At 34.9% G+C, this 20,422-nt stretch overlaps 1 protein-coding gene across 17 annotated transcripts in view; it reads right to left on the reverse strand.

Moving 5' to 3' along the window:
- The window catches only part of PARD3 (par-3 family cell polarity regulator), a 686,226-nt gene that overhangs the window by 294,590 nt on the left and 371,214 nt on the right, over positions 1-20,422 (reverse strand). For 16 of the 17 annotated variants that reach the window (XM_054582310.1, XM_054582307.1, XM_054582309.1 and 13 more), the window contains 4 exons: positions 20,175-20,258; positions 6,780-6,905; positions 5,074-5,456; positions 1,726-1,865 (listed from right to left, as the gene is read on the reverse strand). In XM_054582310.1, coding sequence (XP_054438285.1) covers positions 1,726-1,865; positions 5,074-5,456; positions 6,780-6,905; positions 20,175-20,258 — 733 coding nt within the window. The remainder of the gene's footprint in view (positions 1-1,725; positions 1,866-5,073; positions 5,457-6,779; positions 6,906-20,174; positions 20,259-20,422) is intronic. The other variant, XM_054582303.1, reaches the window with a different exon arrangement.

Here is a 20,422-nt window from a genome sequence, read left to right on the forward strand (position 1 = left end):
TTTAAGACCAAGCTTAATAATTGCAGAAAATAAAACCTAACTCTAAAAAAATTCAGGCAGCAGGCCATTCCCATTGCTTTAAAAAAAAGTCTTTGGGATGTGTTGAAAAGAAAAGCAACTGTGTCATTAAAGAGAGACTCAAAAATAAAGGACCTTTAGAAAGAAAGAAGGCGGGGCGGGGGGCGGGGTGCAAATCCAGGGAAAGAAAGACATCTGAGACAAAAGGACAGATTTTGTTTTGTTTTGTTTTGTTTTTGACTTAGAGGCAAAGATTCAAGCCACAGTTGAGACTAAATAAATAAAACAAGTGACAAATACAAACTTGAAAGAATATGGCAGCTGACCCTTGAATAACATGGGTTTAAAGCACAAGTCCACTTATACAGATATTTTTTCAATAAGTAAGTACAGTATTGTAAATGTATTTTCAATTCCTTGTAATTTTCATAGTAACATTATTTTGTCCAGCTTAATTGTAAGAACACAACACAATACATGTAACATGAAATATGTGTTAACCAACTGTTATTGTTAAAGCTGCTGATCAACAGTGGGCTCTCAGTAGGTAAGTTTATGGGGAGTCAAAGTTATACTCAGATTTTCAACTATATGGTAGTCAGCACTGTTCAAGGATCAACTGTACACAATATATACCCCATGGACAAGTGGCCCACCTTAGAAACACCTTAAATATAATTTGTACTCAAACCTGTTCTTTCATTTAGCCTCTTCTATGAGTGTTCATTTAAAAAATGGTGTCACGTGAAGGAGGAAAAAAAGGAGTAAGATTTAAGTAATCTAATCCCAAAATGTGAACATGAAAAAAATCTGAAAGTTATTCCTTTGCTCCATTACTTTTCAAGAAATCTTTAGGTGAGCTCAATCTGTAGAGTTCATAACTATGTTGGAAAATACAAGTAACAAAAAGAGGGCACTGTCATAAAAACTTACATTAATTAGTTAATAATTAAGAAACACAATTATTGACTATGTTTTCTGAAGAAAACACTACTAAAAATGTCAAAAAAAGTATACTTTACGCAACATTTCTCCCCTCTGTTACCATACGCACAACATTCACACAAACAGAAATTCTGTATATGTATGCATGTCAAAGACATTTTTAAAATATCAATGAACTGAAACTCATGAGGTTCAGATAGGAAATTTTGAAAAACTATTTTTTTCTTCATATTTGATTTTTATGTCTCAATTCATTTTCTATGCTTTCATTTGGAAATTTCCTTGTTCCTCTCATTAAGACACACTGGTTCACTTCATTTGTCTCTGTTCTGAAGACAAAATAGGTAACATTTCTATATTGCCAGAAATAAATTTAAAGCCATCTGGAAATATAACCTAATAAATAGACATTATACTTACATAATAACAAAATGTGTGGTACATCATAAACCAAATGCCTGAGTGACTCAAATTTTGAATACATTAAACAAAAAAGGTATCTCCCATCCATGGACATGAACAATGGTGTGGGGACTGACTGTGGGAGCCGGGGGTGGGCTGGGCGGAAGAGGGCAAGGGGGTAAAAAGTGGGACAACTGTAATAGTGTAAACAAGAATAAAAAAATAATAAAATTTGTAAAAAGGAGAAATACATTGCCTTGTGATGCATACTCCTGCTAAAATGTCTCATATTTCATAAAAATAGTTTTAGAAATAACATTTCAAGAATTATGGGACACCTGACTGAGAGAAGCCACTCACCTCTACAAGTCGATCTCCTGCCTTAAGCCGACCATCTTGGATGGCAGCCCCTCTGGGGAGGATGTTTTTCACATAAATTGGAGCTGAGCCTCCTATTGTTACATCTCTAGAAGTGATGCTGAATCCCAAACCTTCTGTACCTAAGTATATAGCAGCAGCGGGGGCGGGGGACAAATAAAATGAGATCTTGAAGTTTACAGGTGTATTACACATAAAAGATCTATTGTTATTCTCTACACCAACTTGATATTTTGTAACTTGCCTACATTTCTTCTAATGCTTTAGAAGTTGTAATAGATTTTTCAAAATAGACTGAATTCTGTAAGGTTTAAATGGTTTACATATCAAAATTCATTATTTTAAGAAGAAATGGGAATCTGACTAAAGACAGATGAAAGATAATATACAGATACAAAAATATGGATACTAAAAGTTTTTAAAATGGTCTTTAAACCTTTGATTATGAAAATAAATTTCTCTATGACAAAAAAATAAATAAAAATTTTCTGTTAAAACCCACAGTACCTCAATTAGCAAATATTATTATGGAATAAATGGTATCCAAAGTTGACAGGTAGGAGGTGGAGGGGAAGAGAAATGTTCAGGGAGATGAAAAAAAATAATGTTTTCTAGATACAGATAACAGAATCTCCCCAAACTATAATTAGTCACAGCAATTTACCAACAGGATGAAACCTATTATATTTGCCTAGTTCCCTTCTAACTCACCTAAATCTGACCATTAAAAGAACAAAAACCAAAAACAAAAACAAAAACAAAAACAAAAAATACCCAGGGAGGAACCCATCACAGATCATATCTACCAAGTCTGAGAATCATCATAGCACATTTAAAGGTACTGAACTTAATGAGGCATTTAAAACACTGTGCTGGTTTGCATTTTTCAAATGCTAAGTTCTTTGGCAACTTTCTTGACAGACACTCTTATAAGCTCAGCACAGGGTAGGATAATGATATATGTCACTGGAACTGACATGTAAGAGGTCAAAATGAGCCAAGAAAAAAATGGGAAGATAATTTCTAATGAATCAGAACTTTTATAAAGTCTCTATGATTAATTTCTACTAAAGGTTTTTAAAATGTCAAGATACAATAGGTTCCATTTTAGTTAAAATATTAGGACAAATATTTGCTCATAAAAGGATGAATAAAAAGATGTGTAAAGGTGCAAAATGTATAGAATTTATTCATTTGATGATGTCATCAGCACAAAACAATAAGCAAGAGCATATATTGAATAAGTCAACAAACAAATATGGGCAAATAAATATGAGTGAATAATTGGGTTAAAGAAGAAACAAAGTAGAAATTAAAAATATAGTAATTATACCTATAACAAAGCAAAAATGAAGAAAATAATAATTATAGCAGTAAATATTTTCAAGTACAAACAAAACATTCATTTGCTGCAAGTCTGAAGTCACTTAAATATGCCTGGACTGTTAATCTCTGAAGTCTTCTGTGAAGACTTGAACAGTATATGAAATTTTCCTAATTATTCTGCTGGGACTTTTCCGTATGTTTCTGTGCTTTCGTGAAACTCTAATGACTTGTAATAACATTTATTTAGAAAAAATTCTAAATTATCCTTCTTTTGCAATATTAATTTGTATCAATTACAAAGACTGAATGAATCTTAATACTACTAAAATATCAACAAAAATCCCTAAATGTGTAAGCTAAGAGTTCAGGCAACAACCTTTAAAAAAAACATACATAGATATCAAATTTCATTTAGCAAAGCCAACTAAATATTTTCCACTGACTGATACAAATTACTGATCTTTTCTCCTAACTTTATTAAAAAGCTAATTTCTACAAAAGGGCAGGGCATTTGAGAATTCCAAAATGGCAATAAATATCACAAAATCTTAACTATGGAAGCAAGTACTTTGTGGCTGTGCTATTGACATAGTTTCAAACTTATGTCTAAGAATCATTATAATGAAGCCTTCTCTCTCTTTTTTAAATAATTTTTTAACTTATTGACTTGAGTGAGAGACAGAGAGAGGCATCTGTTTGTTGTTCCATTTATTTATGCATTCACCATTCACAGGTAGATTCTTCTACGTGCTGACCAGGGATGGAACCTGCAACCTTTGCTTAAAAATTAGGGCCTGTCATTTGAGTAGAGAAAAAGAAAGAGGATCTGCTATTTCTCACTTAGGAATTAACAGAGCTAAAAGGGGTTTATACTGATATGACTCTTTTGTCTTAAGGGATTTCAAAAGTGGAGTAAAGCTGTCAAGACCTGATCGTGTCCACCAAGTATTTGGGACTTAAAAACTAGCAACCAGAAATAAGGAATTTGTGGTTCACATAAAGTTCAGTGAAAGAACATGATTTGGAAAGGAAATAGGAATCTCAGAGTTTACAAGCTTGAAAACCCTACATCAAATGGAAAGAAAAGTTGTCTAAATGTCAAGCTATGGAATGCGCTAGTAGGAAACTATTGCGAGAAGCAGCCAAGTAATATGAGGAAATCAGTTAACCTCTCTTGGGTTCACTTCCATCTAACTGCAGAAATTGGTTGAGCTGTTAAAAAAAGAAATATTTGTATAATGACACCATTTTGAAAGACATAATTTTAAAACATATCAAAATGATCATCTAAAATAGATGACTGATAGCAAAAAGTGTATCTCAATGCCTGGAGAGGGCAGCAACTGGAAATCAGAAAGCCAAGTCTAGCATCTGCTCTGAGTAGTGGGGGAGGTCAAAATGTAAGGTGTGCTGCTTCTTGGCCACAAGGATCCATGGCCTATAGGACAGGGATACTTAAAAAAATAAGTTCCTATAAGGTATATGTAAAACGGGATTAGCAATGCCAATGATAATTTCCCTGTAACCGTAAGAAATAGAAGCAATGTAATATTCTGGAACAACAGCCTAACTTCTCCTCATTCTACAAGTCACTGACAATGTCAGAGGAATCAATCACTTCCTATCACCAAAATGACAGGGTTAAAATGGAGGACCTCTCCAAAGGCCTCATCAAGTGGGGTGATCAAGACAATCAAATCCTCACTCTTGTTTTGGGTTTGAATGTTGACATCCTGAAATCATTTCCCTTCATTGTTAAAAATTTTGCTGCAGTAGTAATCGCTACCTTCTTCACATAAACTTCTGTTTTAAAGCCTTATTCTCCAAACATTTGAATTTTTATATAACAAAATGAATCTGAAAAGCATAAAAATATATTTAAATACTTTTTTTTGAATAAGTCGTATCACTTCTTTCACACAATGGGATAAAACTTAGGGCACCTTCATTTAGCCCATGCAGTTTAGAATAGAATCCATCAAACAAAAACAAGATAGGTTTTACCTTTTTTAAGCTGGATATTCAGCCTCTTGCCTATTTTTTTAGTGTTATAACCACTGCTTACACTTGTACTAAACACAGTTTGTGGTGCTGGGGCTGGAGCTGCCGGTGGTTTTCCTGAGGGCTGTGTGCTCTGAGGTAGTCGTGGGTGCGAGTCCATCTGCTCAGCCTGGGGGGTCAGTTTGGGCGCTCTCTGCAGTGCCTGAGGCCCTGCACTATTCACACTTCTGTTATCAATGTACTGGCTGTCAGGGCTGAAGCGGCTTGAATAGTAATTGTTCTTCTCACTTTGGGAGAGTTGTTCATACTGCTCTTTATTTGCTGCAGGAACCACATGGAACCAAATGATGGGTGTACGCATGGCTTGGCGAAACATATGCTGTGCTCTAGGTTTCAGAATGAATGGAAAATTAGCAAATTAAGACTGGTAGATTAGAAGATTTTATGAACTTAAGTATACTAATTAAGAAACAAGAAATGACACACTTTGTTGAAACTGAAAAACAAAATTCTGATATCCCATTTATCAATTAAGTTTGCAACCTCTGATAGAAGCATAGCTGTTTGTCCAAATATGTATTACTTATTCTCTAAATAAAAATAACTGCATTATCACAACTACAGATAAAATACTGTGCTCTGAACTGTAAATCATTAAATAGTTTTAAGTACAATGGCAGTATTATAATTTCAATATTAATAGAAATTAAATACAACCCTCTCTCTACATTATCCAATATCACTTTTAAAAATTATAAAATATTTCTTTACAGTGGGCCCATTGGAGTTTTTAAGGAAATATACTTAGAAATGTACAGAAAAAATAGAAAGCACATTATGTATCTGTGAAATTAATTCAAGTCTGTGTGTGCAAAAATCCTAGGAATACCAGTGTGGCCTCAGTGACTCAGAACGTTAGGGTTCACTGGCCTGGTGCTATTCCGTGCCAGCCTGAGAAGCTGCTCTGTCTCATACTGACTCCCCAGACCTTATGATTTCTGTTCATTCTTTCCTTATTTAATTTTTTTAAAGATTTTATTTATTTTTAGTGAGAGGGAGAAAGAGAGAGAGAGAAACACTGAAATCAGACAGAAACATCAATCAGTTGCCTCTTATACATGCCCCAACCAGAGACAGAACCTGCAACCCAGGCATGTGCCCTGACCTGGAATCAAACTGACGAACATTCACTTTGCAGGATGACATCCAACAAACTGAGCCACACCAGTTAGCGCTCACCTTATTTTATAAGAACTGGACAACTTCATCGTTTTAATTGAATAAGGACACTTGAATCAGGATAAAGAAAATCTGAGCAGACCACTTCACTGATTCAAAGAAGCTTTGTCTGCTTATTTTGAACTGAGAGACATTATGTGAGGTAAAATTGAAAATGTGAGTTAAAGTATAATATAAACAGTGCCCTGGTGAATTTTCCAAAAGGTGAGGAAGTAGCAAAATTGTAAAGCCTAAATTGGACCCATATATTTTAAAAGGGACTCTACCAGTCAAAGGGCATTTTACAATACAGTCTAATGGCAGTAATTACCTAGAGTTTGATTAAGCGTTTAAAAGCTACATAATGACAGAAAATACTTCTCTCCAAGATAAAAACAGAGACCACAGACATCTTGTGGAAAGCATTTCAACCACTGCTCTCTGTCATGCCTAAAGCATGAAGCTCAGTAGTGCAACCAGCACACACTTACTGTTCAAATCTTCTATTTCGGAGGTCGCCATCATTAATCCTGACAATGCAATCATTCTCATGAAAGAGGTTTTCTTGTTCCGCTTTACCACCTTTTTCCAATCGTTTCACTAATAACCCCAGTGTTCTGGAACAGTAAGAATGCAAATCATTACACATGTACTATTCCTACAGTGTACAATACCTCACTGCTTTAATGTCAGTTTTATACAATATTTATAAAGATTTCCTAATAAAGAGGTATACTAAATTGCTACTTACACATTTTAAAACTAACATGACAGAAAAATTAAAACATTATAAATGGTGTGTAGAAAGGAATCCTTTCAAAAAATATAACAAATCATTTCCAGCTTGTCAGTATTATGCTTCTAAACAAGCTGTACACTTTTTTGTATGCTGAAAAATACTTCAGACAGAGCTCGCCTGATGGTTCGGTGGCTACCACAGTGTGGGGCAGGGACGAGCATGTACCTGTGCACAGGTCTGGCAGGTTTCTGCTTTCAGCCAGTTGGTACATGGCTGATGGCAACCTTCATCTCGCCAGGGAAGAAAAGGTAAGGAGAAAAGACTACCTCAGCACATTGTACATTTGAAAAGCAAAATAGGAAAGATGTAAGAATAGAACAGGTATCTAAATTTGATAGTGCCTAATATTCTGAATTTCACAACGCGTTACATCTCCCTAAAGTACTTTGTTGCCATTATTCCCATTTGAAGAAAACCAGTAACAAGTTCAAATAATGCCACACACTCATCTCTCCAACCTATATTCAAACGTCAGGCTGAAAGAAAAGCCTGAATGAACTTGTAGAAACCAATATGGAGGGGAGAACAATAAAAATTACCTGCATACTTGGTCTGGAACACTAACTATTTGACAGGAAGGACATTATACATTCCTCAGAACAAACAACAAAAACTTTCTATGCTCACAGTATAAGGAATGGGAATCTTTACCAAGTTCCAATGCTCTGATTTACTGGATGGTTAGCATATAGTCTATATCCTAATCATGTTGAAATTTTTATGAACTTATTTTTGGCCTGTCCAAAGTTTGTATTTTCTTTAATAATCCTAACATTTGGAGAAAAAAAATGTGCATATCAATACTACAACTTAGAATCCTGCATAAATTAAAGTTGAAGACACCACCATTTCCAGTAACCTATTTATATTTTCCTTTGCAGTATCCTATATATGTTTTCCAGTGACATATACCCAAAGAGTTTCTTCTTTTACAGTAATTGTTATCAGTTCTTTGGCCAGGTACCTGACACCTCTCTTACAGTTACTGATAGACACACTTTATCTCTACTATTGCACTGTAAGCTCCTGGAAGATAGAGAAGAGGGGATTTGGCAATATATGCTCAAGTACTTATCTAGCAGTAAATTCTTGATAAATAACAATGGGATGAATGGATGATTGAGTGTGGCTGTGGCAAATTAAGTCTCATTTCTAATTAGCTTTCTGCAAAATAAAATGCAAGTGAAATGAAACTGAGACCCATATTCTTTTTTTCATGCAGCAGTCACTTATACCAGATATACAACTGAACTGAAGTAAATTGAACTGCAGCAAAGGTCCTTTTTCACTTATTTTGCCATTTAATATTGTTTCTTTCATGAATGTTTACAGAGCCATTGTTTAATTTCATTATAATTTTATTATTCAATATAATAAAGAGGTATTGTGTTTTACTATGGCAAAGTCTACCAACTTGCAAGAATAGTAAGAAATGGTAATATTTAAATTGCCTTTTGTAATTTTACCTTTTCAGGATTATCATCTACTAGAGTAAGAATCTAAAAATCTTGTGACTGATAAAAATAGTAGTATGTAAGTGATTTTTAGGTATTACTGCCATATATTGGAACTAAATAAATATAAAAATTCTCTGAGTTCAAGGTAATAATAAATACTGACATATCTGCATGAGCAACTTAACTGAGTTTGTATTTCGAAGAAAGAAATTTCATAACATGCCACACAATAATGACATTATTGTTAAATTTCGCAGTGCCCACAATCTACCTCCTTGTACTTCTCTATTAAGTTGTTCCTATGTACAATTGAACAGTGCTCTATCAGAGGAATCAAATTAAGATACACCTATCATTCTGTTGAATAGGACAAAATAACTTGAGAAATCAAATTAAATCACAGTTACTGATAATAGTGGAATAAGTAAAATCTACTATCAAAGAAAAAGATGACTGAGCCACTCACAGGCAATCAGGACATAACCACACATGTGGTGCCGCACCTGTGGCTACAAGCCGCTTTGATAGACCAAGATCATTTTTTTAAAGTGCCTGCAGGCAGTTCCTGCAGTAAAAATTCATGCTACCAAGAGTCGCTTAGTTTCTATAATCGGTGAAATCATAATTACAACTTTTCTGCAACCTAAAGTAATAATTATGTTTTAATATGTACTTAAATATTTTGTGGATTCTAAGAGAATCCACAGCATATTTTTAGGGGAAAAAATATATAGACTATGTGTAATAGAAATTACTTAGCAGTTAATTAATATTGATCATTTAAATTTATAAATTTATCCGTGATAGATCCTTTCAGTATTTATGACAGTTAAAATAATATAACTTGAAAGTCTGGAATTTAACTCTACAAGTGGCATCGATATTTTTCAGATAATTACTTTACTTTTTAAATTTACTTTTCCTTCCAGGAAATCACTCTAGAATGATGATCCAAAGTTAAAAAGAGAGAGAGAGAGAGAGAGAGACAGACAGACAGACAGACAGACATGCTTCATTTATTGAATGGCTTATCTTTCTGAATAAGCCCTCATATATGGCCAAATGCATCAATTATCCTAACATAGTAAAAAATATTACAAATCATAAATAGACAACCTACCATGCTTACATTATAAGAGAGGTTTATTAAATGAGGCTTTTAGAATCCACCATTGTTAAAATAGTCATGAAAATCTCAGAATCCTATTTCTCAGCCCTAAAGACAAGAGAAGTGATGCAGGTTGGCAGTGGAGCGGGGGTGGTAAGAAGAGGAAGAATTTCACTCAGAGTGACAGGTCAAGTGATGAGGGAATCAATGAACAGTCTGAATTAAGAAGTTAGTAGCTTGCTGATTTCTAAGTATATGACCACACTATTAGAGTCATTCTCTCAAAAAGAATGGATTAATTTGAAAATAAAGTAGTACAATCTGCAAAATTATCTCATTTGCTTCGCTAGGTGAAAATAATTACAAAAGGAATAGGAATGAATTATCAAAAAAACTTCACAGGAAAATTGAACTGATTAACAGCTAGAATGAGAACGAACAGTACCCTCTGAAGGGAAATCAATGGGAAGTAATATCAGATCCTTTCATCTTCCTGGAAAATGTGTGTGTGCAAGCAGATATAGTTCCATACCTCCCACATTCCATCTAAAGGCATCTCAAATAGTATATATAATTAAGAACAATTAAGGTTAATATTTTGAAAATGCAATCAGCAACTAGAACTTGTTCTGAAGTAATAAAGAGTTGACTACCTGTGGTGTCACGGTTCCTGCAACACTTTCAGTAGAGAGTAACTGAAGCTAATAAACTTCAGGACATTTTAGCAAGTCAATGTGCTGGAATACAGAGTAGTTTTTCACCTTGGCAACTACCAGAATTCCTTATTAGAAGCAACTGTTTCCCATCAGAAGAAACCACTTTGCAAAACTAAATAAAAAACAGGGGTGATGGAAAGGAAGGGTTGGGCAAGCTCTGCTTGGGGGAAACCATCCAGGAACAGAACCCACCACCCAGATAGGCTGGGCTGACGGTCACAGGGGAAAACACTTTGGTGCACTAGTTACTGCAGCACAGCAGATTTATGAAGATATGTCCAGAGGGTTTTCGGGGTATGTGAAACACAATCTCCTTGACCCCCTAACCCCATGAATCTAATGTAAACCCAATGAAGCAGATATGCTTTTTAGCAAATAAATATTTTTTTCCTGTAAATCTAAACATCCCAAACATACTGCTCTTCTACTGTTTCCTATACCTTTTTCAAAATTGGGGGGAAAATACTGTATCTACCATGTACAAACCTCACTTCTGAATAACGTTTCTAAAAAATGCCGATACACATATTTATGTTAAGCCTTTCTTAACGGCCTTTGGATGTTTCTTACAAACACATACACACACACACACACACACACACACACACCCCCGCCCCAATAGGAAAATGAGGACAGAGTCACAGAAAGCAAGCTGCTGAAAAACCGCATCTTTGCACATGATTTTGGATGCATAATTAGAAATTTAACTACTTAGATTATATTAAGGAGTGCACCACTACATTTTTACAAGGTTCATTAGCCTAATTATACACTTAATTAAAACAAATTCAGTCACGCATGTTAACATTTTCAATTCTAAGTATAAAGTACTACCAATGATAAAACTGAAAATAAGTAACAAATGTTTTATTGACATCTAAATTGACTAAGCAAGTTTGAGTTTTACTTTGATAACACAAATTCCCACAACTGCCACCCAGCTGTATGGAAATGATTACAATTCTTCTTGATAAAAACTGATACAGTATGAACACCTCAACTGCAGTGAAATCAGAGGAAGATTGCACAGAATGGGTCCCATTGCCAGACCTTCTCACCTCACTGAGCATGAAACATGAGAGGTTGCAACAACCTACAGCTGATCCCTGAGAACCACAGCCTCTGTTTTAGGCAACATATACAAAAAAAAATTAACAGAAATCCAGGTTAAAATAAAATCTTGATTAAAGCTTTAATCGATGAGATGAAACAGACCCCAAAAAAGTAAACAAAAATAAAGAATTTCTTTAGGGCAGAAATGACAGGCATCATACTGCTAGATTTAAAGAAGCAAAACTTATCTTAATCTAAAACACAACTTTTCTCCCAAAAACATGTCCATTTATTATGGTCCTTTATTGGAACAAACAATTCTGTAGCTGAGAGGTACAACTGAAAACTTTCAGAGAAAAGACATCTGATTCAGTAAACATAAATTGTTCTTTTACTAAAGTAGGTAATTAAATTACAAATGAGTGCTCAAAGTTCAAGACCATATTTTTCCTTTTTAAGGTAATATTAAATTTTAAAACTCTACAGTGAAACTGAAACATACAAACCTCAAATAAAACTTTTCTTAACATATGAGCTAGTACCATAAAATCCAAATTGGCTGGATTATTTATTAATATATGCACCCTATGCACTAACTAAGCAAGTTTGTACTGGAATTCTCAAATTTAGGATATAACAATAAAACCTCAAATCAGAATCATGATAGAAGAAAAAATGATCATCTTCTGCTATTACATACACTAATCAGAACCTACCTAGACAACCAGACTACAAAGTAATGAGGATATTTTAAGACACATACAGGAAGATAAAAAGAAGATAAAAATCACCATTTTTCTTTTTAAAATAAATTTACTGGAGTGAAAATGGTGAATAAAATTATATAGGTTTCAAGTGTTCAAATCTATGATATATATGAGATGTCGTATACATGGTGATAGAACAGTGATATTGACTGCTGAATAAAAAAAATATTCTTATTAGCTGCCACTGCCAAGTACTACATTCAATGTATTTTACATATAATTTATAACTACACGTATGTTCTTATTTAAACCACACAAAATGATAGGAGTCCCTCATCCCTTAGATGTGAAGACTGAGGATAAGTGAAGCTAACTTGCCCAGGCTACACTTACTGAAAAGACAGAGCCAAGTTCCACCCAAAGGCCTCTCTGGCCTCAAAATATGAAGTGTTCCTAGCAATCCCTCTCCCAATAACATGAAAACTTAGCATGATCAAGTTAGTAACTGACTGAAACAGAGAATATATTTCTAACTAGAAATTCTGAAAAACAAAAGGAACATTTGATGTGCTATAGAAAGCAAAAACCAATAGAGCACAGGGTAGATGAGCTAAGAGTTATAACTAAGAATGATGATGAGCATGTTAATCTTAGGAGGGGATGCCAAGCTCAGATTTTGACTCAATAATTGAGTAAATACATAAGGACTTCTCATAACCTTCCAAAGATATTTGCTAACTAGTTTTGTGTCCCTGTCCAAGCGCCATCTGTCACGGGGGAGCACTGCGTGGGGTGCTCCTGGATCTGAGGGTTACTGTCCGGGGCCACCTGAGGAGGGAGAGGGGCTCTGAATCCCATAGAGCTTGGCCCTGGGTTGTCGCAGATGCAGGGAATAAACACGCATCGTCACAAACACTTCTCTGTTTGCCAGGAGAGGGGACATGGCTCTTCCCTCTAGTGGAGAAGGCCCCAAACCCCTCTGTCCAAAGGCTTTTATTGAGAAGCATATGCACAGGCATTTGCAGCAAAGCTCATCAATCAATGTCAAAAGGCTATGTTTACAGAAAACAAATAGAGATCACACATAACAACTGAAGGGACATATGAGGTCTGCCTCAGGGCAGGCTCTATGAATAATGTAAATCTCCTTCCCAGTATGAGCCTGTTCTCATCACTTTAGAGGGAAGAACAAAGTATACTTAGAGGAACTTACTTCTAGGCCTGATTTCCCCCAGGAACCGGCCAATCCAGTTTAGGGTTGTACCTACCTCTAGTACTGTTTCAAGCCTGAGCCAGGCAGGCAAGGCAGAGCTGCCAACAGATAAGGAGACTTCTTTCAGATAGAATGAGGACTCCAGCCTTGTCCAAGACAAACAGAGGGGTGCAGGTCTTTTTGCTCTCTCTCCATGTCCCCCCAAGTCCTTGTCCTGCTGCCCATATCAGCCGTGTTTGGCTTAGGTCGTCCCTCCTTGTTGAGGAATCTTACCCATTTTTGACTAACCAACCATCACAGGGCCAAGCAGGGTGACATGAGGGAGGCAGGGGATGTGCCCCTGCCAGGGGGGCAGATTTCATCTCCTCAGTGGCCTGTTTTCCCAAGGCCTCCTTGATTATTTCCAGCCTTGGGGCCCTCTCACCTGTCAGCTGGGCTGCAGTCCCTGAAACCAGGTGGGACAGTTCCAAACAGTTTTGCAGACAGGCTAGTTAGAAACTTTACAGAAAGTTTAGTTTTTATATGAGAGGAAAATTATTCAGCATGTGCATCTGATGCAGGAAACAAACATTTATATTTCAATCACTTTCTGTTAATCTGATAACAGGAATACGTATTTTCCAATAAGGTCACTTATTTCAACTCAAATCTTGAACATTATAAAATATTCTTTTAGGTATGTGATTTTTTCAGCTACGATGATGGAATTTATAAACAGTAATGTAAGAAAATAAATCAAGGGAGAAAAGGTTATTGATTGATAAAGTTTCTTTATCAAGTCTCATGAAAAATAAGGTTAATACAGAAATTTAAGAAGTTTGGTGGTGACCATTAACCAAATTGAAGATAAATGGTTGAAAAAATCATGTGGGATAAAAACTAATCACATAAATCAAATGATGTACATCCATAAAAAGTAAGTTGAGAAGTAATTAATAAGATGTTTGCCAGCACAAGATGGTAGGTAGCTAGAAACACACAGACCTATATACATGCATGCTTGTGCACATGCGCATGCACACACACACACCCTCTTACCAAGGGCTGTTTTCCTATTTAAAGACTTTAAATTTTTCCTTAAGTCTCATGATTTGCAATCAGATGTTAGGAAGAAGAGTTCTGTGAGTATGTGCTACTAATCGGAGAATGTTAAATAAAGTTGTTTCTCTTCCTTTCCTCCTGGGAATTCTTCAGAATTAGGGATGTGTATTAGTGAGAAATAAGATAAAGTCTCTTTACAGTAAAGAAACTTTATCAATCAATAAGTGGATATAAAGTTTTGGACTGTTTCCTGACACCCAATAATATGAAGAAAAAGAGAAGAAATTTTAGATATAATACTAGAATGTAAACTCCATGATGGCAGATATTTTTATTTGCTTGGTTCTCTAAAGTCAAGTTGGCAAATTACAGTCCATTAGCCAAAATTAGGCCTACCATTATATTTGTAAGTGAAACTTTACTGAAAAATATCACACTCATATGGCTATATATTGTCTGTGGGTTGCTTTCATGCTACAAGAACAGAATTTAATAGTTGCAATAGAAACTGGGTGGCCCACACTGCCAGAAATATTGGCTACCTTACCCTTAGAGAGAGTGTGCCCACCACTGGCATACAGTGTGACTAGTTTAAGAATGGTGCTGGCAGTTTCTAGATCTTTTTAAAACATACTTAACAAAATAAACAAACAAAACATATAATTACTATCTATACAAAAAAGTACTAGACAACAGGTTTAACTCTAAAGAAGAATATATAAATGGGAAATGTCCATTGTAGATAAGACCTAGAGAAGCTGACTACATTTTAAGAATGTGTGTTGGCCATACTTGTTTTCACCGGAGAAAAGATTTAGATTATCTACTATAAGTTAGACTGTGGGTTCCAAGTAGGAAAATAGTTACTTAAAAATGATACAATCATATTTCTTGAAAAACTTCAATAATTTCTCCATTATTTACTGAGTTAAGTCTCACAGCCATTCACAGAGTGCTTTCTAACAACCTCTCCAGTTCTATTGCTTCACTAAGGTTTTCCATAGCATCCAACATTCAACAGTCCTACTTCCTCTGAATCCCTGTGACACAGGTAGAGAGAGTTCTTTTGACGTACAGCATGGCTCTTTTTATATGTACATTTCTCATTTTGACTATTAGTCTCTTTGAACTAAATATAAACTTTTATAATTTCACAAGCCCAGCTCCTATTTCAGTATACTACTTTATATCCTGCTTTTTAAATACTTGGCATTACAATGCATCATAATCATATTTCCTCTGTGATTAGAAAGCCTCAGAAAAACTCTGAACTATCAAGGCAGGCTATGCCCTTATTGTTTTATTTCTAATATAGCAATGCCATGTTCATTCATTCTTTTACTGAGCAGTATCTATAGGTCACATCATAGAAGTAATGGGTGGGCCAAAAAGTCCGTTTTGTTTGTTCTGTAAAATAAAAGACACATTTTTCATTTTTACCAGTAACTTTATTAGTTTGGATATTTTGGGTATGTCGGCTATCTATAACATTGATAGTTCTCAATTAATGTCTCAAATTGATTGTCCAGGAAGAAGTCTTCAGCACAAAACTTTGCAAACCACTTTTGACATGTTTCATCGGTCACAGTATTTTTTCCAAACACTGCACAAATCCTTTTTTTGCATTTCAGTTGTGTTTTTACCTTTCTTGAAATAATAAAGCATAATACACTGAAAATGTTTATTTTCTTTCATCTTCAATATAAAAATGACTACAAACAAATTCACTAATTTTGGTGAGTTTTTTTTAAATGCACGCTGCTATGAGAGCTGTCACAATACAATCTAACAAAATAGTTTCGAATGAAGTTGAAGACAACTAAGGACTACCAGGGTCATTTTACAGAAAAAAACCAAAAAAATTTTTGGCCAACCCGTTATCAATAAAATATTAAAAACATGGAGTTTCTGCTATAGGAAATGGCAATTATTGACTTTCTGAAAGTAGTGACATTTGTGATTTAAATAAGAGTTATGTTGGGCATTTAAATCAAAATGAAATGAAATTATATGTATGAAGTAAAAATGGACGTCAAGGTAAAAAAAATTGAATAAAGAGTTCTGGAGAGGGATAGGTTAACTTTATTTTTGAGTAGCATACAAGATGATGACTAATAAGAAATCACATCAAAGGGAAGGTAATGCATTCTTTTCTATTCATCTATTTGTCTCCATTTCTGCAGATATGAAGCAGGGGTTGGGGGATGAGTAACCCACATGCCAGATGTCACTGATGCCCCAATCAAGCAACAACACCCGACCTATTCTAGAGAACAGCCTTTTTAAGAAGGTCCAGCAAAAACTTCATCACAAAAAACCTTCATTATACCTCAGCCCATAATTATACCTAAGCGGCTTTAAAATTTTCTCTAACACTGACTTCACATTTTTTCTATTTTCCTGAATTATATTTGATATCCAAGATGTTCTGCACTGTGTTGCTTTATTATGCTACATAATTCCCATCTGCACTGTTCCTTAAGACTCACTGACCGTGAAATCTAAACGAGAAAGCAACACTGACATACGTGTTACTTTTACAAAACTATAGGCAAACCTCAGGTATACTGCAGGGTCAGTTGCAATCAATGCAATAAAGCAAATATCACAGTACAAAGCAAGTCACACAAACTTGTTTCCCATATGAAAGTTATGTTTTCACTGTACTGCATGTAGTCTAGTAAGTGTGCAATAGCATTATTTCTTAAAATGTACATACCTTAATTAAAAATGATTTTTATCGTTAAAAATACTAACATTTGCCTGAGCCTTCAGCAAGTCATAACCTTTTTGTGGGTGGAGGCTCTTACCTTTAATTTGTAAGACAGTATCCACAAAGCGCAATAAAGCAAAGTGCAACAAAAGGAGGTATACAGTGAGTCTTCACTTAACATCATCAGTAAGTTCCTGAAACTGCATTGAAAATGATGTATAACGCAACCAACTTTGCCACAGGCTAATTGATACCAATTTGCATGAAGTTCCCACCACATCTCACCAACATTATAACTAAACAATGTTGAACAAAACAATTTTAGCCAAGGACCTGCTTGCCTATAATTACTCAGTGTTATTCAAATAGTTATATTGCCATAATTGAGACAGCCCAAGCAGGATTAGAATTTTATAAAAGGAAAGTTATTGTTGAAAATTTCAACTTACATCTTATGAATGTGCGTTTTTGTATTCCCACTAGATATATGCGCAATTTCTTCACAAGTTCCACATAATTTTCCTTTCTGCTATACTACATTGCCTAACTTGTGCTTGCAGCCACCATGGAGTGGATGTAGTTCCCTTTATAAGCTATCATCACATTTAAACTCATCTTCCCCTAAAAGCAAGCTTCAGTTACCTAATTCTGACAATAATTCATCAGCTCACAGAGTATCTACTATATGACTATATCAACATTTATCACAAATTGTGTGATTTCTTGGCTATCACTCCACCTCAACTGCAAGTCCCTGGACAAAGACTAAGTCCTGTACATCTTTGTTTTCCAGCACCTAACCAATGCATGGTCACAGGCTCAGTGCCAGGGAAGGTACCTAACTGAATAAGGACTCATTTGTAGCCACTTCTGAGAACAAGTGAGATGGAAGCTTCTGGCTCCTGAAGATTAGTATCTATGATTCTGAGCAGCCTATCTGGGTTTCTTTCCCACTGTCAACCTACCGCTGAAGAACCATCACCTACCAAGGTCATGTGAAAGTTTAAAAATGCAACACAGGTATTAGAAAAAAATTAATTGTTTCCCAATATGAAAACAGGTGATGCCTATAAAGGATTTATAAAGAATCTGATTTCATTAATCTCTTTGTTCTTACATAGGAAAGCTGCACAAGATTTTCTTCATTAAAGGTCAGATCAATAGGAATTAAAAATGACTTAGCTGAAAAATAATTTCTAGGTCTGCAAAGGGATACTTGTCTACTTACATGTGTTCTGTATGTCAAAACTAAACACCATAATAACCAGTAACTGTGGTGGATTTTGTGAAATGCTTTCCATTGAGTCAATTTAGAGTAGGTTTATCATTCTATCTTATTCTCTCTTTGCTTTAGGCTTTTGATTGATTTATTTTATCCTAATATTCTTCACACTGATGTAAGAAATGTGTGATAAAGACAAAAATAGCATGTTTATCTTGAAATACTGGTTCAAAGCTGGTACATGAACAATTAAGTCTCATCTGTGATGAGTTCTATATTGTAGTCCACAGGCAGTGAAAGACATTAATATTAGGAAGCTATAATCCTAAATGCATATTATCTCATTTTTCCACTTATAAGTGGAAAAAGAGATTTAGCTTTAGAGAGAATTTAAAGTTTTTTTTTTATTTTTTAACATTTTAACTTAATCTTTAAGTATTTTTTAATTATATTTTTTAAAGGAAATAAAGTTGAGACATTTTGAAAACAACTAAGCTTGTTTAACTGAAAGTTCTTTGGAGAAATTTCAATGCTTCTTCAGAGTTTAAAACTTTAAAAAGAAGAGGAGGGAAAAAGTGAAAGCAGCTACAACTCTGTAAATATACCACCCCCTCCAAATTCAAGGTGAATTTCACATGTTGTTATAGAACACTAACATTCAAACCTCGCCATCCAGCAGAGTTCTAGGTAAAGCAAAGTTTCAGTGTCCAGACACTCCATAAAGCATGTGCTTTACCAAGGAGATGTAATCTGGACTTGGCCACAGTTAGGAAGACACACCAGGAAGGGATAGACTTATTCAAATTCCCATCGAAAAATCTGAACAGATAACTTAATCACATGCTTGTAATTGATATTACATTTGCCTTTTACAACACATGATGCTTGTAATTGCTTGGCCAGAGTATAAACCAGTTCTAAGTTCTCAGTCACTTGTCTAAGGCAACTGTTCAGCTTCCCCTTCTCTCAGTGTAAATAAAGTTAAAATAAAAAGTGAGTAAAATGGTAACAGTAAAAGAAAGACAATTACAAGATGAAGCCATACAGTTCATAAATATATTTCACTATGCAATCATTAGATGGGTAAATAGAAGAGGACATGATAAAATTTCAACAAGTTAACTATGCACAGTTTACATGCCTGGGAAGGCACTTCACTGTCCACCACAGAAGCCCACCAATACTAGCTGCGAAATGAATTTTATAATATGTAATACAGTAAAACAAAAAACAATTCTCCCACAGGAAAAAAAGCAGCAGAATGACAGAAACTCATAGAACATTCTACGTTTTTAAGGATATATGGCCTATAAAATAATAAAGTGAGATTAACGAACAATACAAAGTGCTTGACATTTGAATGTACAGAGACTGAAGGGAAGGAGCCACGAGCCACAGGGTAGGAAATAAATCTATAGCTTGTCAAACTTTTTAAAATGTCAAACATAATCATAAAAATCTTATAAAATTAAAGAACTGAATAAACATAAAAAATAATTCTAAATGAATGACCTATATCATCCAGATAATTTTTTTCCAGAAAATTGCTTTAAGCTCCCTCCCTTAACTTTGCAAATTCACCTGGTATTCTAACTCTAAAGTCTATCATCAAAGTAAAATGTCTGCAAGGATGTAATGAACAATAAAATTATTAGGATAATTTGAATGCTCGATTTCTTCATCAGCTTAAGTGCTTTCTGTGATTATGATGTATATGTATGAATGAAGTGGCATTTCCCCCATATGAAAATGTTTCCATTAAGGATATGCTAAATCAACACAACTCTATATCTGAGCTTAAATGAAGATAAAACACTTCACATTATGATTCAATTAAAAACCTCCACAGTACGTTACCTGCCGCCTCGAGCACTGAAAGGCACTACATGGATTCCCAGAGGCCCTCCGTCGTTGGGGACGTGAACGAGCTTTACCATGTCACTGTGAGACAATGATGAATGAGGGAGCATGAACATGGACTGTAAACAAACCAAACCAAGACAGAACAAAACAAAAACACAACAACACAGATACACAAACAACAAAAGAAAACAAAATTCCCACCAAGCACACATGCGTGTTCGTACACATTCTGGAATATAAGC

Source organism: Pteronotus mesoamericanus, unplaced genomic scaffold (genome assembly GCF_021234165.1).
Source record: "Pteronotus mesoamericanus isolate MK-2021 breed Mesoamerican mustached bat unplaced genomic scaffold, CSHL_Meso_final contig_69, whole genome shotgun sequence".
NCBI classification, from domain to species: domain Eukaryota; kingdom Metazoa; phylum Chordata; class Mammalia; order Chiroptera; family Mormoopidae; genus Pteronotus; species Pteronotus mesoamericanus.